The following is a 27419-nucleotide window of genomic DNA, read 5'->3' as shown; positions in this document are numbered from 1 at the left end:
CAGTCCAGGGGCCTCGCACTCATCCTGTGGCAAGCGCTGAATCCCATTTTTAATTCTGGCCCATGGACCAAAGTGTCAGTCTTGTGCAGCACACATCTGTCCATCCACAGGGGCACCCCAGCAACATCACAGAGATCCAGGGGAGACTCTGGTCTTTATGTAGCAATGAAACGTTGTACTGCTGTCATTACATGTTTTGTCTGGAACCCAACTGTCTTATTCGGCAGCCTGTAGGGAAATCTGCTCCCCCACAGGATCACCATTATTTCTTCACTGTGTTTCCCTTCCTTGTCTCTCTCTTAACTGCGTCTGTTTTTCTTTCTGCACATCCTTGTCTGCAGCAACTCCCTGTGGCCACCTTCCTCCCCATTCCATGCACTACAGTGATCGTTAATTGAATAGATAATGGTTACATTAAAGTGTCATCACTGGGCTCCAGGGTTAACATATAGAGGAGATTAATAGGGCTTTGGGGAGTTCAGACCTCTCTCTCAGAGCCACTGATTCAGGCTGTCTGCAGAGTCAAGCAATCACTACTACACTGCTTACACTTAGGTCACATTTTGGAAGGGTTTTTATCAACCCTGAGAGCCAGAAACAACAATTTTTTTTTAAAATAATAATGAAAGCTTGTGTTGTGAATGTGTCATTTGGGCCTCATGTCTGACATTGTTCTAGTCACACCTACAAGGCTAGAGATCCGTTAGGGGTAATAGATGACCATCATTCCCAACGGTTATGCTATCTGGCATCCCTCAAGCATCCATTCCCCGTCTATCAGTGGTTTTATTGAGATAGTGTCCCCATTACTAAGTGGTGAATACTAAAATAACCCGCCCAGGTACCCCAATACGAGATTTCCTGGAGTGCCGAATAAGATCTCTCCAGATGATCTCTCTTCCTGTGTCTGTCCTCTTATTGCAGGGACTCGGTCTAAGGTAGAAAGCAAAGTCAGGAATCTTGGCACCATTTTCGGCAGCCATTTCCATGGAACAGAATGCATGGGCAAGCTATTAACCTCTCTTCACATGCGCAGGTTTCTTAGGAAGAGATTTTATTTTCCCCACCATGACCTCCCAGCAGCAAATATACCCAGGGAGCCGTACAGCTTGATTACAGCAATTCCCTCAGCAGGACTGCTCCAGCACTTGCAGCTACTTCAGAGTGCAGCCGCGCAATTCCTTGCTGGATTCAGCAACTAATCCCATCCCTGCCATGGAGCCCCCTTTAAAAGCGCATAGCAGCACTACCCAAGAGTTTGGAACAGACCGAAGAACGGAAACCACAGGGGATTGTTTGGATAGGTAGCACGCAATAGGATTGGAGTCCGGATACCACAGCTTTTCTTCGCAAGTAGCTCTTTATTTGTTCATTGTCCGTAAAGCATGTTGGTACAGCTTTATGCCAGATCACCTTGCAATTCTTTATAAGCAGCTAAACAAACATCTGTGTTCCTCTAGAAATGACAGGTTTCCCCTTTTAGGAGAGCCCAGGTATTTTCACCATGTGGTGGGATGGCTTATGCTTTCATAGTTGGAGAACCAAAGAGCTCAGGAGAGTTTCTGGTGTCAGACTCCCAGTTCCAAATGTGCCAAGAGGCACTTCAGCCTAGTCTACACTACAAAGCTATGTTGACCTAATATCCACAGCTACATATGTCTCTCACTGAGGTAGCCTCCCTGTTACATCGAAACAGTAACACCATCTCCCCACACGACATAAGACCACTGAACTATCTGTGTCACCTCCAACAGTCCCCCAGCAGTTGTCCCACAATGCTACTCTCCCTGGGACAGCAGCTGCTCGGGTCACAATTTTGGAATCCACTGCCCACGGGTCACAGGTACCAGAAGCCTGCCCCCACCCTTCCCTTCTCCTGTGTATTTCAGGAATGCCTTTCCCTGGTGGCCCAGTTTGGGGAGCACACCTACTAGCCAACCTTTGTAAAAATCTAAGAGTGACCTGTGCTCTATTAACAGCTGCATGCACTGAGTAGCACGGAGGTCACCGTCCCCGCATCCTGTGCTACTTCCCTTCATTCTGATGGAGAAGCCTTGTACCATGTCTGTGACAGCAACGAATTGTTTGCCCACTCAGCTGAAGAAAAGGTATTTACCACTGTGAATTCTAACACAGCCACCAACACGCTTTCGTGGACTGTCTAGATTAGCATTTATGATCATGTTAGTTAACGCAAGTTAACTGGCAATCAACTGCCTTGAGTTACAACATGACCAAAGCTCTAGTGTAGACAAAGCCAAAGAGATGTTAGCGCCAGGAGGCCTGCGATCCCAGGAGAAATTCCATACGGATCCAAACTGCTGACTGGGAGGCATAAAGCCTGGATTTCCCAGCCACTGGCTCTCTGGTTTCCAGGGAATTCTTTCCTGCCTTGCCTCTGACTTTCTTGGGAATGTGCAGTGTTTGAGGATGAGACACTCACTAAAGCCACAGCACATCCTCAGCAGGAGAATATAATCAATGGCTTTATTGGTAATGAAACTAAATAAACAAGCCAAACCTTTCAGCTGATGTATGCTAGCAGTTCACAGATAAGAGCATGGGTGGAACACAAAGGACTCATACATATCACAAAACAAATGTTAGTTAACCGTAGTGGGAAAGATGCCCTCCGGTATGGCTTACCAAGGAACGGGGTTTGCCTCATCTGAACAGGGAAACATACAGCACCTGTGCCTCCATGTGCATTAGTGACACCCGAGTGGGTGGCAGGAATCATGAGCTACTAGTTCTATTAGACCAAAAATCTGTTCCCCACTTCCAGACAATTGTACAACCGCGATTTCAACCATGAGATGGTGCTGGGAACAGCTCCCAGGCAGAACCTGAAGCCATGTAAAATGTTTGCTTTTCCTTTTGTTCTAAAAGCAAATCTTTCCCAGCAAGACCCGTTCTGGGAACAGCTGGGCAAAAGATGCAAGGACAGTTGTGTTCTCCTGGCTTAAATGTGTTGGAATTCAATCACCGCTCGTTCATTTCCCTTTGCAGTCATGATGATTTGATCTCCAACTTCAGTTCCGTGAAGCAGCTTTGTTGTACTCTGGGCAAAGTACTGATGGCAGCCAGAGAAAGCTTTACAGCCCAAGCCACAGAGGACACAAAGACAGACCCAGTTGTGAAGAACTTCACAAGAACCGGGCACCTTTCCACCTTTTGGACTATAATGGCCTCTCAGACACTCAGAGAAACTGCCCTGAGAGACACTCCCACAAATTGGCCTAAAGACAGCAAGATGCTGCGGGGAACAAGGCCCTCCCTGACATTACAATAGGGGTTTCAGTACAAATCAATATAAAAAGAGTAGAGAGGTGCAGATGGCACAAACAGGAAATTTCTTTTTTCCTTACCATGCTGCAGACAAGTGACCAGTGTCTGTGTGATTCTGCAGCAAGAGAGGGAGAAAGAGAAGCTAACCCCTCACTGTTAGCAGGTTATCCAGAGACTGGGGTGTTTACTACTGCTGGCAAGGAGGAGACAACAGATTGGGCAGAGAAGTTTCCTACCTAGGCCAGTCTAAAAGTATTGTTCTGCCAAGTGCAGTTCACACATTAACCCTCAAGGAGCCCAGGAGGTAGGAAATATCCCTATTTTGAGAGAGGGAAACAGGCACAGAGGTGAAGGTCACAGAATATGAGAGTGGCATAGCTTGGATTGGAACTCAGCAGTTCCTGGTGCCCGATCCTATGTTCAGATCTTGCCCCACCTATCTCACCCAGGCAGTGATCATTGTGCTACTCTCTTGGTAGCGGTCTTGGCTCAGACACTTCTCGGAACTGAAAGGAGCGAAGGGTTCTGCATGACAGACACAGTGTGCACGTTTAACTAGCAAATCCTTAGAAAAATAACAGACACCAAACTCAGGCAACTTGGGCACTGCACTCACCTTGAATAGCAGAAAGGTACACAAAGGAGTCCTCATGTTCCATATTTTCCAAGAAAACCTGGAGGACAAAGCACACCAGTTACTTTCTTAGGGGTGTGAGACCCATGTTCTCACCTAAGACAGCTCCAGTCCCACACACTTGGGGGTGTTATCCATACTTCCCCATTTCTCTGAGCTGACCGTACCCCTCTGAGTGAAGCCTCTGTACGTTGTGGTCAAGCTGGAGTTGCAAGCAAGGCCCTGTGTGATCTGTGGGGAAGCAGCTTTTCTCTCCATCTTGTAGGCAAGTCTGGAGCAAGAAGAAATTTTGAAATTCTAAACTTTGACAGCAACTAGCTGTTCCACTGCCTCCTGACCCCAACACACGCCTCTGCAGCCAGCAGTGAGGGACCAGTACGTTGTCTGGATGCTTCTGCCAGCAGTGAAATAGTAAATGCTGACAATTTAAATCATCACAACTAGGCTTGAGAGTTAGCACCCTGCTGAGATGAGAATGAAGACATTTACACCTCTCAGAGCTGTCATATGGGTGGATTCCCACAGCATCATGGACTGCACGTGGCCCTGGTTAAAGGGTTTGAGCCTGGGTCATGGTTGCCAGAAAGGTAACACTGATTCATGAAATCTGCCAGTGAGACACTGACTCCTCAGCTGCCCATCACTACAGCAGAGACTTCCAGCTGTGGGGTGGGGAGTGGCTCAGGAATCGCCTCTGAGCCCTGCAATGCATGGAGGACAATTTGTTTCCTTAGCTATTCACAGGGAGGATGCGAGGTTTTCACTTACAGAGATCCGTGGGCATTTTCCTGCTTTAACTCTGGTTCCTCTCCTTTAGCCCGAGAAAAATGGAAGTTACCTCTACTCCACCCTGAACCCAGGAATAAGGGGCAGAGGCGGGGCATGAGAGGCCAACATGGGAATAGTGCCTGGGGACATTAGCCATGCTGGGCCAGAGGAACCTTGTTAATCTCATGTTAGCAGGGTCAATAACTGGGTCTACCAAATCATCACGTTTACCACTTCATGGAGCGGGGAGGAGAGAGAACAAACCCCAACGGTTCAGGGGGAACACAGTAAGAGTTGCTGGGGCCACGAGGAGGACGAAGGCTGAGCTCTTCAGAAAAAAACTGCCAACAAGGGACCTGCATGCTCTTCCCAGACATGTGTACGGCCAGCCTGAGTCACTCCCCCAGCGCCCACATTGTCCCAGGTGTGTTGTCATGTAATAAGTGTGAAGACAAGCCAGTAAGTGTGACACTAGGTTGAGTGTGGCATAGTGTCGAAGGGAATCAGCACATTAAACAAACACGATCTGCAAGCAAGCTTTAGTCCTGAGTTCTGCCTACCTTGAGGAGTTTCTCCTGAGCCTTTAGTCCGTCTGGATCCCTCTGCTCTAACAAACGGGAAAGACGCCGCAGGGCAGCTGCTCGTACTGGGATTTCCGGGTCATAGGCTGATAAGAGGAGCTCCTGAAGCTGTTGTGGGGTGTGGTCTGCTGTAGGAGTCCCAACGGGGCACTCTTTCTGCACAGTGGATTCCCCATTCTTTCCTTTAGGACTGGGGTTACTGGTCAGGCTGTTGTTTGTGTGGCTGCAATTTTCATTACTCTGTGGCTGTCCCAGGATGAGCCCGGCTGTTTTGTCCTCAGGTCTTTCTGTGGGGTTTGTGTGGGTCTGTCCTCCTGACCTGCTTGACCCTATTTTTCCCCCCAGGGTGCTCTGGGCAGCAGTGCCAACAGTTTGGGTGGAGAAGGCTCCATGAGTACAGATGGTGATGCGCAGATCAGCTGCAAGCTCCTGGATGACAGGTTCAGGATGAATGCGGGAGATCTCCTCCAACAGGGGCACCAACTGCTTTAGGATGGCAAAGTCACCCGATTTCAGCTGAAAGAAAAACACAACTGTCACTGGCATGGCCTAAAATGAGAGATGCACACATGGAGTTACAGCAGCTCCTGAGAACACTCCCCTGGGCTGAGGGGCCCAGGAGAGAGCGTGGTGGGAGACAGTCTGATGGAGCTGAATCTAATAAGAAACCTCAGTAACTGCACAGCACGGATGTGAGCCTGATGGATCAGATAATAGTGTGCCCCAAACTGGGAAGTGTGACCATTGGGTGGGGTGGGACAGCAGCTTTTCACATTGCCCTATCCTGTCCGAGATGTGGCTACAGAGGTCCAGAACACCTCGTCCTTGTCTGGTCATGCAGCGTTTCAGACACAGAGATTTTGCGTATGCTGAAAGCGACCGGCAGTAAGCAGTCTGACTGGTTTCTGTAAAGCCTCACTGGCTCCTTCTCCAGCGCATCCTCTACCAACGCCTGCCACAGTCTGCTTGCAGTGCAGTTCAGCCACACGGCACTAGCTCCGCTGAGCGGGGCGCGGGGGGGCACTCCTCCCAAGAGGCATTTACTCAGGCCCCACGTTCACTACAGCACGGACAAAAAGGAGCATGAAATGTGCAGGTGCAGTTGTGTGAGCAGTCACTTGACGAGCGGCACACACAGATCACATGTAAAAGTGTGCACAGGTAATTAATGACCATCACAACACTCTGCAAGGCCCCGTCTTCAGCCTATGCTTCTGAGGACGGAGAGAGACGAGGGCTAGTTTCATGAGTGCAGATGGCGATTGGCAGCACGCTCCAGGTGTAGGGTGAATGCAAGTGATCTCCTGCACTTGTGCTAAGAGGGTATTTGTTCGTGGTTTGAGTTAATCTTTGGTTATTTTTTTCTTGCCTAGAGGCGAGGAGCAGCTGCTGGTTCAACCTTTATGTGACTATTTTATGACAAAGGTGCTCGGAGCCTTTTGTGTATGTTGTAAATCGAAACAAGTGATTGCCTCGCCCTCAGTATCTGCTAGGAGTCATGTGCAGGGAACCAAGGTGCCTGCTAGGACCAGGCAATGAGCCCGATCATTTGACAGTTCTCGAAAGCACAGCAAGTGCGTCACCTGCCCCTGAAGCCTATTCCAGAGATGAACATGAACTAGGACACAAAGCACTTTTCACAGACTGTAGATTCCCAGAGCATACGGCCAAAAGGCACCACTGTGATCATCTCACCTGACCTCCTGTATAACACAGACCATGGCTTCCCTGCATTAATCCCTGTTTGAACTAAAGTGTATCGTTTAGAAAAAGATCCGATCTTGATTTAAAATCTGCTTCCCAGTGGATAGCTTTTTACTTGTTAAATGACACTGACAGGGTGAAAGTGCTGGGTTATTAGGAAATACACATGAGAATTATAACATGTCCCCACTTTGGACCAATTGCCTTTGTAGTAGCCAACACCTCAACAGATCCATTGAATGGAACTCAGCAAAGGGTGAAGATGCTACTTTAGGGAGAAAATTGCTCTGTGCGTGACAAAATAAACCAAGTGGCAATTTCCTGGATTTAGCACACAGCACCGTAAAGCCTAAAAGAAACTCGGAAAGGAGAAGACTTTGGAGGGCAGGAGCAGGGGGGAGGCAGCAAAAGTCTTATATCAATCCCAAAGGATTGCAGCACATCTCCAAGGACGGGGCCAATCTCGTCTCCACCACCAGAGCCAATCCCAGTGCTGCCTCTAGTCTGTCCAGGAGATGTCTGCTTGGCCTTAAAACTTTACTATCAGGTCAGGAATCTTCAAGAGGCTCAAGAAACCGATCACTCCTCAGGAGAGGAAACGTGCCCTTCGAAGACACGTGATTGCACACCCTAATCAACAAGCTAGCAGGAGACAGACCATCTCCAGATCTCCCAAAGAGCCTCTCCCAGCAGAGCCCATGTGCCTGGAATGCCTGTTTGGCAACAGTAACCTTTGAGCTTTAGGACTGACCGGATGAATCAGGCTCCACAGCCCCCTTTGGAGATGGGAAAATAAATATTATCCACTTTCTTCTGGCTGGGAAACTGAGCTCCTGTGCAGTCAGGTCTCGCCCACACCACGCAACAAGAGAACACAGAAATCCAAACTCCCAGGCCCGCCGCTGAAATCACAAGACCTCAACGCCTTCTGAATAAGGCTCCATTGTCAATGCCTGGTATTTTAGCATCTCATATGCTGGGGAGACTCGGGGAGCAGGGCTCTCGCACCTACTCTGGTTTTCACTCTCTGCTGCACCAGCGACATCCTTTCCCATTTGACAAATATTTTCTCTCGAGGTTGCAGTGATTAAGGTGCATTTTTCATTTACTTCCTTGTTTAAGGAGCAGCACTGATTGACCCGCCTAGCTCTGGCAAAGTGCCAGCAGGGGGAGCATAAGAGCTACAACCTCAGAAAGGACGTGCAGGGCAGGGGCAGGGAGGCATGAGAGAACCACAGGGTTCAGCAACACAAGGGTAGATTACAAAGCTGTCCTCTGCACGCTCCTCCCAGGCCCTGTTTTACAGTGGGGGATGCACTGTGCCCAAGCTACTCAAGAGCGTCACTGGGTAGAAGTTCCCTCTGAAGCTGTAGCAACGTGTCATGGATCTGCAAGAGGCACTGCAGGGTTTTGCTAGCAGCATGTATCAGGACGTGGAAGAGGATGGAAAGAAGTTCTTGCACTGCATTTCAAAAATCAGAGACTAGGTGAGTCAGGTAATATATTTTACTAGACCAGCTTTTGTTGGTGAGAGACAAGCATACAAGTTTATACAGAGCTCGAAAGCTTGCCCCCCTCACCAACAGAAGTTGGTCTAATAAAAGATATTACCTTACCCACACTGTCTCTCTAATATCCTGGGACCAACACAGTTTCAAAATTCAATCATTAGATCTGGGAAAGCAAAGACTTGAGTAGTGAAGCTAATGGTTTGCCAGTGGTTTCAGGAGATTTTTTTGCACAATTGTGCAAAACACTTAATTGAAAACCAAGATAGATATCCTCTGTGATGGCCATTTGAGACAATACACTTAGCCCTGCAGGGATACAAAATTTGCAAAAATGGTCTGTGAATGCAGATATTCACAGATATAAAGCAGATATCTGTAGATTCGCAGGGCTCTAAATGTTAACCTAAATGTCTGCTGTCAACCACCATCTGCCCTGGGAAACCTCTCTCGTTCAATTGACTTGGACACATTAAGTTGCTTCCATTAACAATGGCTAACGAGCTGATATGAGCTAGTGAGAATCAGGTCTGGCTTAGGGGCCCATGTACAAGTGTGGAGCCCTGCTCCGCTACCTCATCCACCGTGGGTCAGGGGCACGGACCTACAGTGCACATTCTCTGCGTCTGAGGAGGTGTAGCTCTGCCAGAGAGAGGAGGGTAAGGGGCAGTTGATCAATGAGAAGACACCAAAAGGAAAGCAGAAGTCTAGGTGAGAAAGCAAAACAGAAAGGGCAGAGTCAGCTTCTGCTCTGAATTTACACGGTGTTTGGCTGTTTTAGCTCATAGCTAGTAGAAGGGACAATGGCCCTCAGTGCTTTAGGCTCCCCTGCAACGAGAAGGGAAAGAAATCAACCGTGGCACATGCCCACCTTATGCGAGTGGAGCTCTCCCAGGCAGTGGTTCAGAGGAAGGTAAAACCCTGCCAGGCCCTGGACAAAATTCCTTCCCAGCCTCACATTTAGCTGTCAGTTTAACCCCATGCGTGCAGCCAAAAAGTCAATAGTAACACCCAGTCCTACTTCTTCTTCGTGTACGCACAACATGCCTCAGGTGGCACGTGACCAGGATTCATCACCAAATTTAGTCCACTGGTTGGATCATCTGGGCTGGGCACTGATGGGGAGTGTGACGTGAACACTGATCCATGCCCCTCACCCCAGTCCCACTGACAACCTAAAATGCTGGGATTTGGCAGAGTGGAGAATTGACTTTCTGTCTTCCTCTTGTGCCCATGTATCATGATACAGTCATTAACCACACGACCACAGGCTACTGCTGAACATGCATAGCGTCAGACCAGATTCCCGCTGCTGTACGCAAGTGACACCATGCACCACTTTTTCACACTTACACTAACTTCACTGCCAAGGCTGTCCAGAATGTTTTCACTGAAAGTGTCTCCTCTCCCATTAGTTATTCTAGTAACTTGGTGAGCAAACAGAGACAACAAATTCCCTTTTCCATCAGCAGGTCAGCCTTCCTTTGGTATAATTCGGGAATGAGGCGGTTGACCAGAAAGTGAATTTAGCTGCAAACTTAGGTGCTCAGCAAATGTTCACTATTATTCCCATGCCTGCTTAATAGGTGGGAGGATGTCCTATAAGTTTCATTTATTGTGTACTTTTCATGTAAGTGACTTTCAGGGACTGACAGGCATATACAGAATAATGCACTTACAAGATGCTACACGTGAGCATCTCAGACTAAAAACATGAATATTTAAGGAATACAATGTGATCATGTAGAGACTCAGATCACGCACACCTGCTGGTAGAGTCAGGGTTCTGCATGAAACTAATTGGCACTTCATCACTTCTGAGCACTCAGCTGCACAGAGTTTTTTGTATGCCATTTCCTAGATTTATTTACTTTAGAGAAAAAACACACCTCAGGAAAGGTTGATTCTCCAGGACTTGGAAGCTGCTGGCATGCAAAGTACATGTAAACTCCATAATCTGGAACTAAGTGGCAAAATATCACCAGAACAACCTGTCCCCTGGACCCTAGGAGTCCCAAGACAGGGCCCTATTCTCCCTTATGCTTTAAGAGTTGTGTAGCTAGGGAAAACATTTTCTGCCTTCCCCAGAAGCAGAGCTCCTAAGGTGCACCCCAGAGGGGCTCCCTTCTGTGCACCTTACAAGGCGCATGCAGGATCACTATCCTCTTCATACTTTAGCAGATTTACAGAACTAAACTAAAGGAGAAGTGTAGTAGTTTGACTAAATATGCACCCAGGCCATGCTCCTTCACTGGGTCTGTTCACAGATTTAGGGTTTGGTGGCTTTTTTGTTAGAAACACACCACATTGTAGAGACCTTGGTTAAATGAACAAACTGAAGGAGGAAGAGGCTGAGAAATGAAGTAGGATCCAAACAGTGCAAAGACCTGCGTGATGGCATGAAAATGCTTCCAAAACAGGTACAAGTGTAACCTCTTTAGCAACAGGTAGACAGCTCAATTGTGAATCATCTGGTCCCTTTGTTACAACACAGCTACATCCTTTGCCACATTACACTCTAGGCCACTCCAGTTGATGCAATAGCATGAATCAATTTCTTGGCATCACTCTCAGACAAAAATTAGCAGATGTGGGGGAGAGAAAAGGGACGGGAGCATTGTAGCATCCAAACCACAGCCTAAGAGTCATCCTGGTGAAGGGAAACCATGTCTGCACCAAGGGGCAAGGCACAGGAGTGGGAAGAGTCTCTATTTTCAAAATTTCAAAATAATCTGATCTAAACTAACCATCCAGTTTCAGAAATTCTAGTTTTTCCTCTCAGCCCATGCACAGGCTGCCATGCATGTTCCAGAGTAGCCTGCATTGCTGGTCAGGGGCTCCAGAGGCCCTTTCATGCATTCAGATCACAAGCGCACACCCCATTGTGTTCCTGGCTTACCTGCACTGCCCCTCCTAGCATGGCAGCCACTAGTCCCATGGACATGCTCAAAGTCTGCGCTTCCACAGTGCCCTCTGAACCCTGGGCAAGACTTGCACATGCCCGCTGCAATGTAACTGCCACAAATTCCACCACCTGCCAAAGGAAGGGAGTTTAGGGAACAGAAGAAAAGGAAAGATCACATCATTCCAGTTAGAGACACAATAATCCTTCAGTCCCTAAGCCAAACTCTATCATCACACCCATGGGACTGCACCCCTATGGGCTGGCCCGCAGTTTGGAAGACTGGCTGCCGTGCACTGCACACTACAGGAGCCGTGGTCCTCTACCACGGGAGCCAGAGAAAGACGTATTTACTTGGAAGCGGAACTTCTGATTCTTTGTTTGGCACTCATGCAGTGCTCACTGTTGTACCATAAACAAAAACAGACCGTTCCTGCCCCAAAGAGCTCACGGTGCCGGACAGGCTGGGAGATCCAGGGGAAAAGGAGACAGTGCAGCTTTGCTTAATTTATTTATAAATTCATTTGGTGGGCACCAGGAAGCCATAGGAGTTTGAGAGATACTTTGAGCAAATTAGAAGTGTTTCTGAAGATGTGAATCCCCAGCAGCTGCTCATATATTATGAGCTTGGCCTGTCTAATTTTCTTTGCTATGAAAAGCACCTCAGCAACATTATGCCTCAATGTTCTGGCCATTTTAATTTTAACAAGCAGACCTGGCTGTCAGCACCAGGAATGCAAGGCTGCAGCCAAACCAACAGGCCTTCCCCCTCCCTCCAGTCCTTTAAATTTGAGAAAGAAAACTGATATTTCTGAAGCTTGATACTTAAAATACAACACTCACATCCCCCGCCTGAGTCATACATCGCAGGTTTTAGCCCAAAGCCTAGCTAGAAACTCCTTAAAAAGCGCACACTGACAGACTGGGCTATAAACAGCAACAGTGGCTTGGCTTCTGTCAAGGTTTTCTGAGTCCTTTATTCCAAGGGAAGCAGCATTTTTCTTTGCTTCTTTACTGCAGCCCTTCACAGTCCCTGGATGACTATAATGCAGCTCATTGCATTCATTAGCAGGCCTCTCCGAGGGCAGGAGCCCTGCAAGGTTTCCAGGGATCAGTATGTTAGCAGCCCCCCAGGAACTACCCCTTTCTGACCTTAGCTGAGCAAACTGCCAGTCTCTGCAGGTGACTAGGGGTTTGTGCAGAGCAAAAGGGTAGGAAGTGGGCAAGAACCAAGGAGGTGCTGGGAAACAAAGGGCATTGGACTCATCAGCTGATCACTGTTGGGAGGGATGACAGAGGAGGATTAAGGGTTCAAATACATTAGGAAAAGGCTAGGGCTTGAAATATTAACTAGGTAAATACAGAATGGGTAGGAGTTACACAGTGCAAAATATTAAGAAAGGACCAGGTTTAAAATATCCTGTAAGGAACAAATAGAAAGCTCAGTAAAATAAGGTTAGATTAACACCAGCACAAATCAAAGTCATGCTGGCTAGCTACGGGGTCAAATGGCAAAGCAGGCATTCAGCATGGATCAAATATGGTCATTGAAACAATCCTCCTCTCTCCCCTTTCCTGTAGGCTGTCTTTGACTGTAAGCGCTCTGCAGCACGGACTGTGCCCTTCTCCATAGTCAGCACAGTGCTTGGCATCGTTTGAAGTATTCAGTGCATAAAGAATAATTGGTCTTTTCCAGAAACACACTGCAGGGTTTCCAGCCCCCAACAATTATTCCTTCTCTAGGCACATTTCATCTGTTCAAAGCACTCCCCAATTATGCAGAGTAAGACAAGGCCAGGGGATTAGACCTCACATGCTCCATGCCGAGTCTGCAGTCAAGAATAGGGTCAGACATTTTCCCCCATGGTTCACAACTCTCTGCAAGAAGGTTTAAAAACACACACACATTTCTTGCCCGACTGGTTTTGGCCTTCTCCATTTTGCAGCCCAAACGTTTGATCTTCTCTTAGCTTCCTGCATTTCTAATGGAGCTTGACATTAACATCGCTCTTCTGCTCACTTCTTTATTTGTCCACAAGCAGCACTGATGCAGCCCAACTCTGTGAAGAGGCTCATTTAACTGCTGGTGCAGAGCCAGCACGGAGCACCCGAGCGTTGATTTGTGTTGGGCATGGAAGACTACTGGCTATTCATATGTCATGCAGGGGTTTCAATTCAGAGTAATGTTCTTTGGGGTAGCTCCCATTTTGGGCCCCACGGCAATAAGGCAGAGGGTATCTGGTCACCACATTTCCACCAGCTGGGGGCTCCTTCCACCCACTTGCAGCAGCTCAGGCCACCTCTGCAGCTTGGGTAACATGGGAGCGTCTGAATTCTCCCAGCGTTATTCAAACTGCGAACAGAAGGCCAGCTGGCTCTGGGAACGAGGGGCTGGGGGACAATATTGGCGCTCTTATGAGCCCAGAAGAAGGTGCTGTTGGAAATGCTGCAGGAACACCAAGTACGGCAAGGCCCCTGAGACCAGTGGTTCTCAGCCTGGGGTCCGCAGACGATGGCCAAGATGTCCGAGGGGGCCCACACCTCCAGTCCCAATTTTTTAGGGGTCCACAAATGAAAAAAAGGTTGAGAACCTCTGCTCTCGATACTCAGCCCCTGCCTCTTCCGCCAGGGTGCCCACCCGTGCACGGTGCAGCAGTGCTGGCTGGGGGAAGCTCAGAGCTACTGCGGCCTCCTTTTCCCAAGCCGAAATCTTTGAGGTTTCAGGTGGAGATTCTCCCCTGCAGTCACAGAAGGAAACGCCCCTCCTCACTGCGTGAGATTCAGCCAACGGAAAGGCAGCAGCCATGTCTGACTTCACGTCACACTTGCAGAAGGGATTCAGCCAAGACATATACAGGACCCACCTCACGGTCGTTCTGTGAGCCTCAGGTCGGATGGCATTGGCCATATGCAGTGCTGCTGCCAGTGCCATGCCAATGGGCTCTGCCATGACCTACCTGTACAATGTCTGTGAACACGGTGTCTGAGACGCGCTCACACAGCATGGCCACCAGCTGCAGAACAAGCAGCTGCTTCTTCTGCCCCATGAGATGCTGACTGCGGTATTGCTCCAGCTCCACCAGACTCTCACAGGAGAGGGGATCGTCATCCAAGCCGGCCTCATCGTTTGCAGCCACGTGAGTCAGCTCCTGCCAGGGAGGGGAGTGCACGGCCGTCAGAAAGAAAGCTAAATACAGGAAACTGGTTTGAGGGCCACCGGCAATGACAGCCCCATCCACACAGGTAGGGGCAGCCAGCAGGCAACCTGCCAGCAGCTAACATCCAAGAACAAGGTCAGATTTGAACAGCAGGGCAGTATCACAGAGCAGTCCGTTCTACTAAAGTAGCTGCTAGGCCTCAACCCTGGGCTGCCATCCTCACCCTAGCCCAGAATCTTCACTCCAGGTGCAAGAAGGCAGGGTTGTTCTGCACTGAGGCCTTGGGGGTTCTTCTCCAGCCATTTTCCCAAAGCCCAAGCTTTCCAAAAGGATCTCATGCTGGTTCTGTTTTCCAGGCCTGGGATCTCCCACCCCTCTCCTCATACTGCCACCACCGGCCCCAAATGCTGCAGTTGACCTCCTCACACGTATCAGGTGCAGGAACACTAAAAGCCTCCCTCTAAGGACAGTCGCTTTAGGGCTGTAAATCTGCCAGGGCCTTGCTTGCCCATTTGCTTTGGCACTGGCCTCAGATACACCAGAGACCCTTTGACCTCCAGGCAAACTAGATTTTAACTGTATATTTCCTGATTTATAAAATGAACAGGAGCATCGGCTGAACACATTGAGAAGGGCTTTGTGGTGGTGGGCTGTGGTGCCCAGGCACCCCGCTCGCTTAGCACAGAAGTGCCCCTATGCTGCCAGTGCCCCTTCCCAGCCACACACAGGATGAGCTCTTCTGGGGGCCATTGAAAGAGGCCCAGCAGAGGAGCGCAGCACTCATAACACCATGGCACCAACCCCAAAGGGGGCGAGCAGGACACGGATTATACACTCTGCCTGGCAGCAAAGGAGAGCAAAGCATGGCCCAGGCCTAGCAAACACTGAGGAGGGACCATGGCAGTGGTTAGTCGGATACGAAGCTGCAGGAAGAAAAGGAAACGCGGGGCAGGGAGCTGGGGAAGTGCCTTTCCTTCTCGAAAGCCAAGGAAGTGGCAGTCTGCAAAGGTAGGGATTATTCACAGCTTAAAACCCACCATTAAACTTCAGACATGTTCCCATTGTCAGAACAAGGGTTAACGCTTTCACACAGACTGAGGACTCCATGCACCCCCTCAGGGCTTGGCGCTGGAACTGTCGGCTCTTTACCCACCACTCCCAGGAGATTTAAGTGGCACTTCCCCCTTCTCCCAGTACCCTCCCCACATGCAGCATGGACCCACCAGGCATGTGAAAGTTAACCCTCTGGAAATGCAAGGCACTTCCTGGACCCTTGCACCCGGCAGAGTCCAGGCTGCTAACAGACTGTAGCTTCTTACCTTTAAGCAGCAGATGAAGAAGTCTCCAGCTAAGCCGCTCTTCTGGCAGAGAGTCAACAGGGCCACCAACTGCTCCATCTGCCACTGCTCCGAGGAGACCTTCTGGTAGAGTTCCTCCTCCTCATCGCTGAAATGCAGCCAACATTTCACCCGACAGGAACCCACCCAGAGTCTCTTTGGCACTGGTTTTTGAACTACCCCTGGAAAGAGCATTTCCCTGGCACATTTCATCCCCAAGTGCTGTAGGTATTTCCAGAACACTTCCAAGGGTCTTCCTTTCATGTCCCCATTAAGATGCAGCAGCCAGCACACAGCAGTGCTACACCCCAGTTCGTGACAGGAAGCAGAAAACACCGTATCCAACAGAAACGGCAGGGACACTTTTACAGAGACAATGTTATCTGAAGATGGAATTTGGCCTGGGCACCAGGACTACGGTCCCTATTCATGCAAAAACCATGCAGGGCTCTAATGGTCAATGGTGGCCCCTGCTGCCTAGCCCATTCTTGGTGCTGCTTAAGCTAGTCAGGGGTCAGAAATCTGGTTTTAAGACTCAAACAAGCATGAAAATCACTCCCAACCCCAGTGGGAGAGACCACAGGCGGTTGAAGGTGTGCCAGCAACAGGATGGTCTGTCTGCCTTCTCTTTGGTCAACGGCATTATACGACCTCTCTTCCAGAAGAATCCCTAATCTGTTGCTGTATGCCAGAGCCTTGTCCATGTTCCTGTGAGGGAGAGTGCTGGGGTATGAACCCATGTTCCAGATCCAGCAGGTAACTCCAGCAAGCTAAGCTCTCCTACCGACATCAGGAAGAGTTCTCAGTTGTATTTAGTATCTACCTCAGTATAAGATCCACTCCTTCCCATCCTGAACTGGCACCCTTGCTATCTCATCCAGGTTTATAATGTGGTTTCAAGCTGTAATGAGCCAAGCCTTTGGTGAGGAGTGCTTTCCATGCAACAGAATCAACGTGAAGTCGCAAAAGCACAAGGGACTTCTGGCTTATCTATCCAGCTTTATGTCTCAGTATTTCCCATGCCCTCCCAGCCCACCTGTCACTCCAGGTCAGGGGAAGCTGGGGCAGCGTTTACACTGTTTCATCACTTCCAGGTTACAGCAACACCCTGTGCTGCACTCCCTGAAAGGGGACGGATGGACAGACGGTGGCTGATGAAATATCATTCAGTCTGGGGATGAAGTTGAAATGGCTGAGCATTCAGTTCACTAATTAACCTATATTCATTGCAGGGATGACCAGGGTGGAATCTATGCACACAAAATATTTAGCACATACATAACTCCTCTGTGAAGAGCTGGATGAGCATTAATTAATGAACGCAGCAGCCCTACACTTGTTTTCCCAGCCATAAATGAGGGAAATAGATACACCGAGGGGAAGCGAGGCTGTGTCAACATGCAGAGTTGCACCAGTTTAACTTAAGCAGTGATTTTAAATTGATTTAGTTAAACCAGTGCAAACCCCTGTGTGGCACTTATTTTAATTCTAATTAGGTTCATTCAAGTTGAAAGCACAGGTTTAAACTATACTGGAATAAGAACAGCCACGTGGGGTTCTGCACCAGTTTAACTAAATGGATGCAAATGTCTGTGTGCAGACAACTCCAAACTTGACCACCCAGCAGGCCAGTGACAAAGCAGGAGTTCCTGGCTCAGCCCTGGCGTTTTCCACCAGGTAATGCTGGCTCATCGATACATGCCCCAAGCAAAAACTATTTCTTTTAAAATTGAGTGTACTGCTGGTGACGGGCTCTGTCCGGATAGTGCTGGAGCCTGTAGTCTTCCATTTACCCTCAGAGCAAACAGACCACGGGCAATGGCTGTGTAACGCCAGGCACGAACGTGCCTGACCCCTATCCTGGAGGGACCATCTCCAGGAGCACCGGGGGTGTTCGGTCACTATGGCTCATTCAGTCAGTCTACAGAGGCTGTCAACAAGGGGGTCAGTTAATACCATGCTGATGGTGACAGATGTCCACTCCATGCATTTCACACATGCATCCAATCAGCCATTAGCCGTGATGACGTCAGACACTACCAGTCTGGTCAGAATTTGAACCAGTGGTTCAGGAGTGAAAGACCATTTCCTATTCTCAGTCCCCTGAGCCATCCAGCCTCAAGACAAAGGGTTCCCAAGAAGAAATTAATAATGCTAATAAAAGCCAAACATGAATTTTATTACTGGTTTTGTAGGTGTATCAGGGCTAAAAGTCTGCTCCAGCTTCACACCTCATTGCTCCAGCAATGTTTGGCTCCGTTTGCCTGTAAAGTTCAGGCCATCCATGAAGTTTCACCTGCTAGAGTTTGGCACTCAGCCCAAGCCAACTGTCTATCCCTGTCTAGTGGTGACAATCCACAGGGACTACACCATCCCCCACCACATCTTGAAACCCTCCCCCGTGCCCCGCTTTCATATTCTGCACACGTTGTGGAACTTTGCATGGGCACCCCTTACTGGCTGAGCCATAAAACAGCCCAAGGTGTTGAATGACGACAGTTGTTCACCCACCCCCCAGGCAGTGGGTGTAAGGCTGCTAACACAGGGTGTCATAATGTAGACTCTTACCTGATGGTCTCTTTGACAGTGATCATGGCACCACCTCCACCAGCTACTTGAAACTGGCACAGCGGATGGAGAAACTGCATGGTTCTACCCAGTCCTGTAAACCCTTCCAGCATGGAGAGCGCCACCTCTCTCTCTGACTTCTCCAAGACCCATAATAAAATCTCCTGGCATGGTGAGCTGTCAAGAAAGAGAGGCCATGACAGAGTCCATTTTCTACCATTGGCATGTTGCCTTGTAACAGACACATGGGGCAATGTAACAATGATGTTTTGTGAGCTCCAATACACAAACACCATCAGAGTGAGCTGGTGGCACCGGGAAGATGGCAGGTGACCACAGATACACCTTGGAAGGTTCCCTATGTGCAGTCTCACAGATACAGTAAATCCCAGGGAGGTGACAGTTATTTATGTGAGCTTATAAGGCAGCTGCAATGATTCACTGGGCCTGAAGACTGCCTGCAGTCACACTCCATGCACAGAGCTATTTCTGTGCCAAGGCATCAGAGGAGGAGGAAATTGGGAAGAGAGTGAAGTGACATAGATGAAGTGAGCTGTAGCTCATGAAAGCTTATGCTCAAATAAATTGGTTAGTCTCTAAGGGCCACAAGTACTCCTTTTCTTTTTGCGAATACAGACTAACACGGCTGCTACTCTGAAACCTGTCACATAGCCTATAAACTCAGTAACAATTGGATGAGCTCCAGCAGCTGTTTCATGAAGGTGCCAAATTCTGGAAGATTGACCAGTGCTGGGCAGCTGCAGTTCAGTTACCCTTGCTGAATTCTTGGAAAGATACAGCACCCTGGTAGCCCCACTCTCCCTGCAGCTGGTTTAGTTTGTTGTTTTCATTCTTTTAAGGAGGTTCCCCTGCACCTCTGAAATTATTAATGATGTCTTTCTGATGGCAAAGGCTGTGTCTCCACAGAGCTTTTCGTCAAAGCCCTTGTGCCTCTACTGATATTCGGAATGGTGGAAGGGCTTTGAGTAGACCTCCTGGTAACATCATTATCAAACTGTTGTCCAACCCTTCTCAAAGCAGGCTGGGAGGAAAGTGGCAAAAACACCAACAGCTGGTCTGCACTCGTGCTGCCAGCACATGACTGGTGCTACTCCAGGGGCGGGAGAACTGAACGAAGAGCTCAGTGTAAACAAAGGTTCAATGGCCAGGAGAGGAGCAGGTCCTGTGCACCTCTGGGAAGAAGGGAATCAGCTCAAACGGGAAAGAAATGACCTTTACTTCAAACAGCCAAGGGAGCACAAGGACATTCAGGTCCATATACTGGAATTTATTTAAAGTTTTCCCCCGTCCCTAAGTTCTACTTGCACACAAAACACCCTTCCCCGCCCCCCGGCAAGCCCCTCGCCTCACACGCACACAGGGCTTTCTGCTGTCCCTGGGCAACCATGATCCCTCCTTCCTAGTCAGTTTCACATAGGCCAGACAGTGAACTAATTATACCCCCCAGTAATGGCAGATTCCCAGCACCCTGTAGGTAGACTTGTCACCACCTCAAAGTACTAGTTTCCAACCTACCAGGAACCAAGTCGAGCACTATATCTTACCACACCAAGTTGGGGGGTGGTTCTGGTCTGCTGTGTGAGTCTGACATTCATAGTCAGGGGTGAGTTTGAATCTAAACTCCTTGGGGCTGCAAGCTTTGTCCATACAGTGCCAAATGTAGCACTGGTGCTCGGCACAGGAGCATCTTCTGGACACTTCCATCTCTGCGCAGCATAAGGCACAGATTTCGCTGTCTTTTACAGCTGGGCACCAAGCGGGGAGGATTCCCCCACCCCAGGATACAAAGCTGTGTGCCGGGCTTTACCACTTCACCTAGCAGAAGGGTTTTGCCACATGCCTTACCGTAAGTGTGACACGTTCTGCTTGGTGAAACAATAGAGAGAGAAAATCACTCCCAGAGCTGGCTGCAAGGATTCCAGCAACACGTCAGAGGGCTCATTCCCAACCACATACACCTATGGAGAGAGAAAGGTCAAATGTCTGCCTGGAGTGCAGAGGAAGGGAAGGGTGAAAGGCACATGCATGCCTGGTAGGGACTGACTTCTGAATGTACACTGTGCAGGTTACTGCTCCCAGCCCTTCCAATTCTGAGTCCATATCCCTTGATCACACCAGACTCCTGTTTGCTAATAAGCACGGAAAGCAGCCTTCATCAGCACCATCTTCTCCAGAGTCATCTAGGAACTGCCAGAGCTAGCTACAGTAGGGCTTCATGCTATTTGGATATTACAGCCAGTTACTCAGGACGGCTATCACTCAGGGGTAGGGGATTAAAACTACAGACTGCAGTATTTGAAGAGAGAAGTCTTTATAAACATACTGCACCCAGAGCCAAATTCCCACGGTCAGACAGATCAGTCCCTCGAAAGCGAAGGCTGGAAGACAGCTGGGCTGCTGTGTGCGGAGTGAGATATCCAAGGAGAAGGCAGAGGGCCCCCGACTCAGGCTGCTGACAGGCAGCACTTAGAGGAGACTTCAGAGTGACACTTTCTCCTCCCTCCCTTTATTTCCAAAAGGCACCTACCCAGAGCGCTGTACCCGGATACATTTCAAATACCATCATAACCGCCCTCAGCAACCTCTCCCCACCTCCAGACCAGTTACCAGCCACACAAATCACCCCATATCTCTCTTCCCTGCCCCAAAGCCCAGGGAGAGAAATCCTGAAAAATCTTACACTTTACCGGTTTGTATTGAACTATTTCTCTAAAAACCCTGATAGGATGGCTGCAGTTATATCAACAACTCTACAGACACCCAGTGCAGAAGGCTATAAGAAATAAAAAGCTGATTAGTTACACAGTTACAATTTCAGAGTGTGTGCATTTTTTAAGGTAAATTTCCAATTAACAGGTATGTGGGTTTGTTAAAAATGTTTTTACTGGGAGAGTGCCAGGAAGAGGCAAACAAAATATCGACCCTGTTAGCAAGCTGTTTGAATGATCTTCAACTCAGCAGCTGGGACACTGTGCTGCTTGGAGGACACTGTTCCTTTAAACAAGACTATTCCTTCCAGCTCCAGATTCCCCTTTCAGCTGGAGGGCAAGCAGCAGTTCTTAGGGTTTGATCTAATCTCAGGGCTCACTTCCAAGCGTTGCTATTGCCTGTCAAATGCAACATGCCAGCCCAGAGTGAGAAAGCAGTTTAGGTGAGGAAGGAGATTCTTTTGATAATATTTTGGCCTATTGTTTTGATGCAGAGTGTTTTGCCCATGCTAATGCCTGTGGAGCCGTGCTTCCTAACCAGCATCTTTGGTATACAAAGGAGCATTTCCCACTCTAGCATCAAATGACACTTGCTAGGCAAAAAACCTGCACACTTGCAAGCAGAAGTCTCCATTGTTAATCTCTCTGCTGTCAGGACTAAAGCACGCTGCCATTAATGAGGGACCCACACTCTAGGAGGTTAGTGGATCCCTCATCCCCTGCAGCTAGAATGAAGCTTTAGATGGGAGTCTAAAGTGATTCATTTTCATGTTCTTAGAACTACTTCCTCTGCAGATCTTTTTAAATAGATTTTAAGGCCAGAAGGCAGGGCTGGATTTAGGGGCAGGCAACCCAGGTGACAGCTTGGGGGGTGCTGTTTTTGTCGTTAGTGGCAAAAGGGAAAATAGAACGTTTAAAGTAAAATGTTTCAGGTATTCCATATGTGGCTTCATTGTGGAGGCATTTTCATAATGAACACCAGCCACAGAGCAGCCCCCTGACTGGTCTCTGCCTGCTAGCTAGTTATAACAGATCATTACTACCCAAAACACTACAACAATCACAGCGTTTAAAACAGGGGTAGGCAAACTTTTTGGCCCGAGGGCCACATCTGGGAATAGACATTGTATGGCGGGCCATGAATGCTCACAAAATTGGGGTTGAGGTGCAGGAGGGGGTGATGGCTCTGGTTGGGGGTGCAGGCTCTGGAGTGGGGCCAGAAATGAGTTCAGGGTGTGGGACGGGGCTCCTGGGTGGGGCTGGGGATGAGGGGTTCAGAGGGTGGGCGGGGGATCATGGCTGGGGCAGGAGGTTGGGGCACAGGGAGAGGCTCAGGGGTGCAGGCTCCGGGTGGCACTTTCCACAAGCGGCTCCCGGAAGCAGCGGCATGTCCCCTCTCCGGCTCCTATGTGGAGGCGCGGCCAGGAGGCTTTGCACGCTGCCCCATCCACAGGTGCCACCCTCGCAGCTCCAATTGGCCGTGGTTCTCGGCCAATGGGAGCTGCGGGGGCAGCGTGCAGAGCTGAGCCCCCTGGCTGCCCCTATGTGTAGGAGCCAGGGGCCATGCCGCCGCTTCCGAGAGCCACCGGGAGCGGCCCGCAACCCTGCTCCCCGGCTGGAGCGCCAGAGCAGGGCAAGCCCCAGACCCCGCTCGGCAGCGGGAGCTCAAGGGCCGGATTAAAACGGCTGGCGGGCCAGATCAGGCCTGTAGTTTGCCCACCCCTGGTTTAAAAGCTCAGACTGCCAAGGCTTCTGCAGAAGATCCAATCATTAGCTTCTTGCCGTTAAACTCCATTGCTCCAGATGCTGCCCTTCTAGCCCAGAGCCTGGGACTCACAGCAGAGAGCAAGTTCCCCTGTCAGGACATGTGGCTAAGCCTCAGAGCTGGCTCACTGCAGATGAGTAACAGTCTGAGACTAGTTTGAATCTTGTTTTCTGCTAGACCCAAAGAAGCCACTTGCTGTTGTGGTCACAGCAGAGGATCAAGCTCCAACCTGGGCTGAGCCACTAGGGCTTTTCTGTTCCACACCTTCCTACACCAAGCAGGGTGGCTAAAGGATGCCCGTGGGGCTCTACAATGCAGCCTGCTGCCTCTCCCACCGATTACAGGTCTCAGCATGCAACGCTCCATCTCAATCCAAGCACTGCTCTGCATACCTAGACTTTCCGGGCTGTAATTCAGGGGTCTGGCAACATGGCCATTTACTCCTTTTACCCTCTCTACAGCATTTCATTGGGCAGAAGTGACGTGTGGGAAGAGGGGATGAGGACAGTAAGATACCTGCCCAAGCCTCTCTCACCACATCAGATTTCTGGACATAGTTCGGAGCAAATGGATGCAGAACCTTTAACAACCTAAGAAAACACCACAAGGGAAGGTTAGTTCCTCTCCACAGCCATAGCCCTGGGACCTGCATTCCAGACCACCACACCCAAAGTCACCACTGCTCCAAAGAGCCCATCTGAGTCCCTCGGATAGCATGCATCACACTGGCACTTCAGCTAAGAGGCAATCGATTTAATTGAGATGGAGCAGTTTTCTCACAGCAGCTTCAAGAACAATCAATCATTGTTGGGAGGAGCTCCACATAAAACGCTGAGTCTGCACTATCCTCCCTGCCTGCCGAGATTTCTGCAGTAACATTAAAGACAGTCGGTTATTGGCACAAGCTGACAGTGACAGGCCCATTAGGGTAGTAAGCTCATGTGTCCATCAATTTTCCTGTCCTCTTGAGTTTGTCTGACCACCCCATCTCTTATAACCTGAACAAGAGCGCCCCCTGTGCTTTGGAGCAGGAAAACCATCGTGTTTCAGTGAGCTTTGGTAGCACTTGGCCCAATCACCATAAATCTTGGCCAGCTCATTCTCCTTCTCTTGATCTATACCATACAAGAGCAGGTCTTGAAAGCACACTAGTAAATTACACTGCTTGGTAATGATGCTGAAAAATGGGTGGTGACTGCTGACCAGATTACTTGTCTGCAGTGCTGCAATTACACAACACAGAGGAATCCACATGTTGCAGAGTAAGATGAGGGTCCCTGCCATTGCGCCAAAGCTGAATTTAAATTTAGAATTAAGCTATTACTTTTTCCTTTGCACGTGGTACAGCATCATACTTACACTGAGAATGTTATAGGATTTCTCCAAGGGAATCCAATGGCATCAGGAATCTGGAAAGCACTATACTATTGACCGCCCCTGATTCTCCAACTTCTGTTGTCAGGAGAAAACATACTGACAGTAGCAGAGGTAAAGAGAACTTTGTTTCTTTCTCACTATTCCTTCAGTGTTTTGAGAGGGACTACCCCAGATGGAAGGAATGCATCACGAAAGAGGGGAATTACACCCATACTTGCTTCCTGCCAAGCATTGGGTAAGCACTGATGGTAAAAGCTAGGTTTTGTGGGAATTAAGACATGTTAGCCCTCTTCTGGGAAGGTTAAAACTGGAAAACCCCTGACAAATTGCAGCTTGACAAAGACACAGTATAAATGGAGATGGCTCCCAGCAGCTAGAATGAAGCTTTAGATGGAGTCTAAAGTGATTCACTTCCATGTTCTTGGAACTACTTCCTCTGCAGATCTCTTTTCATAGATTTTAAGGCCAGAAGGCAGGGCTGGATTTAGGGGCAGGCAACCCTGGTGACAGCTTGGGGGCTGCTGTTTTTGTTGTTAGTGGCAAAAGAGAAAATAGAACGTTTAAAGTAAAATGTTTCAGGTATTCCGTATATGGCTTCATTTTTCACTAACCTCCTAGAATGTTCTAGACCTTTATAGAATCTTGTGGAACCTTCCAGACTTTCTGAGAACTAGATTTTGCTTGAACCTCCTAGAATGTTGTCAGCCATGTCCTCATGGGTACATAAGGGGCAGGGCGTCGCCAGTCAGTGAGATATGAGAACAAACTGAAGTGAATTGACAGCCCAGCTGCGATATTGTGATCCTTGTTTTAGTGTGTAATTGTGAAAGTGTACGTGTGTTTTAAGACTTGACAAGTGTAGGCAGCAATTAATAAAGGACATTTAATGAGAAGCCAGAGATATCGATCGAACCCCTATCTATGCAACAAAAAATACGGTTCTTTCTTTTGCCATGCTTAACACGTAATGTTTGATGACTTTCTAAGACTGCTCTCCCTAGTGCTGTTTTCCCCCGTAGAAAATAAAAGATGCCCTCAAAGAAGCCTTCAGGAGCTCAGTATAGGAAGCAAAAAGCTCAATTGCAATATAGTTTGCAGCAAGAAGCAAATCTGATAGGAAAATATCTGAAACAGAACAACACAGGGTTAACATTCTAAGGCGGTCACCTGCTACAACACAATTTAATACTGGTCCACCCAATGTTGGGGCACCGTTCAATCTCTTGATGCGAGTACATTTCCGTTACTCTGAAAATTAAAAAGTTTCTCTAAGCTTAGAGGAAACAATTTTTTTTTATTTGCTTATATATGGCATGAATAAATATAGCTTTACAGATCCTAGCATGCAAATTATCTTATAATGAGAGGGATAAATCATGCATGCAAATAGTGCATCAAAGTTGAGAATTGGGCTACAAATGCAATAAAAAATAAGGTATTCGAAAGTTTAACAAATGGAGGGGAGGCACCGAAAACACTCCTCACCTGGGGCACCATTTGGTCTAGGGCCAGCCCTCCCAGAAGGGACCATTGTGATCATCTAGTCAGACCTCCTGCAGAGCACAGGCATAGAGCCTCACTCAGTGAGCTCTGCATCAAGTCCATGAATTCTGGATGAACTAGAGCATCTCTTCTAAAAAGAGACATCCAATCTAGATATAAAAACTCCCAGCAATGGTGAAACCACCATGTCCCTAGATCAGTTCCAATAGTTAATTACCCTCACTGTAAAATATTGACACTTTTTGAACTACTCAAGTTTAGTTCCAGGGAAAGGTATCAGATAACAGCCCTGGAGACTGAAGTTTCCTGTTTATCCAGGAAGAGGAATGACAGAAACAGCTCAAGTTTCCCCACATTTCACTCCACCCATATGCCTCAGTCCTGATTTGGATGGCAAACGACAGTGAGGAAGGAACTGTCCCCATAGAATGTCTGGTACCACTATTAAGGCTGCCCACACGATCACTGACAGGTGTCAGTTGTGATGTGGACAGCTGCACAGTAAAAACTGGACAGAGAAATTCATTCCACACAGGTCTCCAAACAGCTGCCAGAGGGCAGTGCCCTGGTCACTTCCACCCTATGAGAGATCCTATTAAGCAGCCTGCAGCTGCAAGAATACAGGAAAGCACCTCAGTGCCTTAGTCCTTTTCCAGTTTCCAGAAGCAGTTGATGCTCTAGCCTTCTTTTGCTTTTTCCAGCCTACTCTACCTGGGGCACTTAGACACACATCCCTGGCCAATAAGTCACTCCATGAATTCTTCATCCAAGCCATTTCCTGACTTTGTACACTCTAGTGTAACACTGGGCAGCCAAAAAGAACAGTGTATCCTTTGTGGCTGAGTGGTGACATTTCTTTTCCTCCCACGTCCTAATAGGCTTTACCTCTGTTTTGTAACTGTATTCAGCCTGACAACAGCCTTACAGTAAGTATAACAAATATTTCTGTTCTGTATCTGGGTAAAACAGATGATGTAGTCATTCATATGGTGATGTGAACAATCATTCCATTCCGCCAGTATCCCAGGAGGATGTTAAACTGCAGCTACTAAAGTTAGACATTTTTAAATCAGCAGGCCCAGATAACTTGCATCCAAGAGTTTTACAAGAACTGACTCAGGAGCTTTCTGAACCACTGATGTTGATTTTCAATAAGTCTTGGAGCACTGTGGAAGTTCCAGAAGACTAGAAGAAAGCTAATATTGTGCCAATATTTAAAAAGGGTAAACAGGATGACCTGACTTATTTCAGACATGGCCTGACATAGATCCCAGGCAAAATAATACAGCAGCTGATCCAGGACTTGATTAATAAAGAATTAAAGGAGGGTAATATAATTCATACCACTCAACATGAGTCTATGGAAAACAGATCCGTCAAACTATATTGATATATGTTTTTGATGAGATTACAAGTTTGGTTGATAAAGGTAACAGTGTTGATGTAGTATATTTAGACTCCTGTAAGGCATTTGACTTGGTACAGCACTACATTCTGATAAACTATAGTAATATAAAATTAACATGGCACACATTAAACGGCTTAAAAGCTGGCTGCTAGGAATGCAGAATGGTTAGCTATCCTGTGTAAAGATTTA

At 48.3% G+C, this 27419-nt stretch overlaps 1 protein-coding gene across 6 annotated transcripts in view; it reads right to left on the bottom strand.

The window, feature by feature from the left end:
- Positions 1-27419, bottom strand: part of TANGO6 (transport and golgi organization 6 homolog) — an 86250-nt gene that overhangs the window by 40193 nt on the left and 18638 nt on the right. For 2 of the 6 annotated variants that reach the window (XM_037877784.2, XM_037877782.2), the window contains 7 exons: positions 20315-20427; positions 18449-18625; positions 15863-15989; positions 14343-14534; positions 11383-11517; positions 5251-5787; positions 3905-3962 (listed from right to left, as the gene is read on the bottom strand). In XM_037877784.2, coding sequence (XP_037733712.1) covers positions 3905-3962; positions 5251-5787; positions 11383-11517; positions 14343-14534; positions 15863-15989; positions 18449-18625; positions 20315-20427 — 1339 coding nt within the window. Of the gene's footprint in view, positions 1-3904; positions 3963-4089; positions 4194-5250; positions 5788-11382; positions 11518-14342; positions 14535-15862; positions 15990-18448; positions 18626-20314; positions 20428-27419 lie in introns of all 6 variants that reach the window. The other 4 variants (XM_043525949.1, XM_043525951.1, XM_043525950.1 and 1 more) reach the window with 4 other exon arrangements.

Source organism: Chelonia mydas, chromosome 12 (genome assembly GCF_015237465.2).
Source record: "Chelonia mydas isolate rCheMyd1 chromosome 12, rCheMyd1.pri.v2, whole genome shotgun sequence".
Classification (NCBI taxonomy): Eukaryota; Metazoa; Chordata; order Testudines; family Cheloniidae; genus Chelonia; species Chelonia mydas.
Note: the sequence above shows the minus strand (reverse complement) of the source record. Positions and strands in the feature narration are given on the sequence as shown.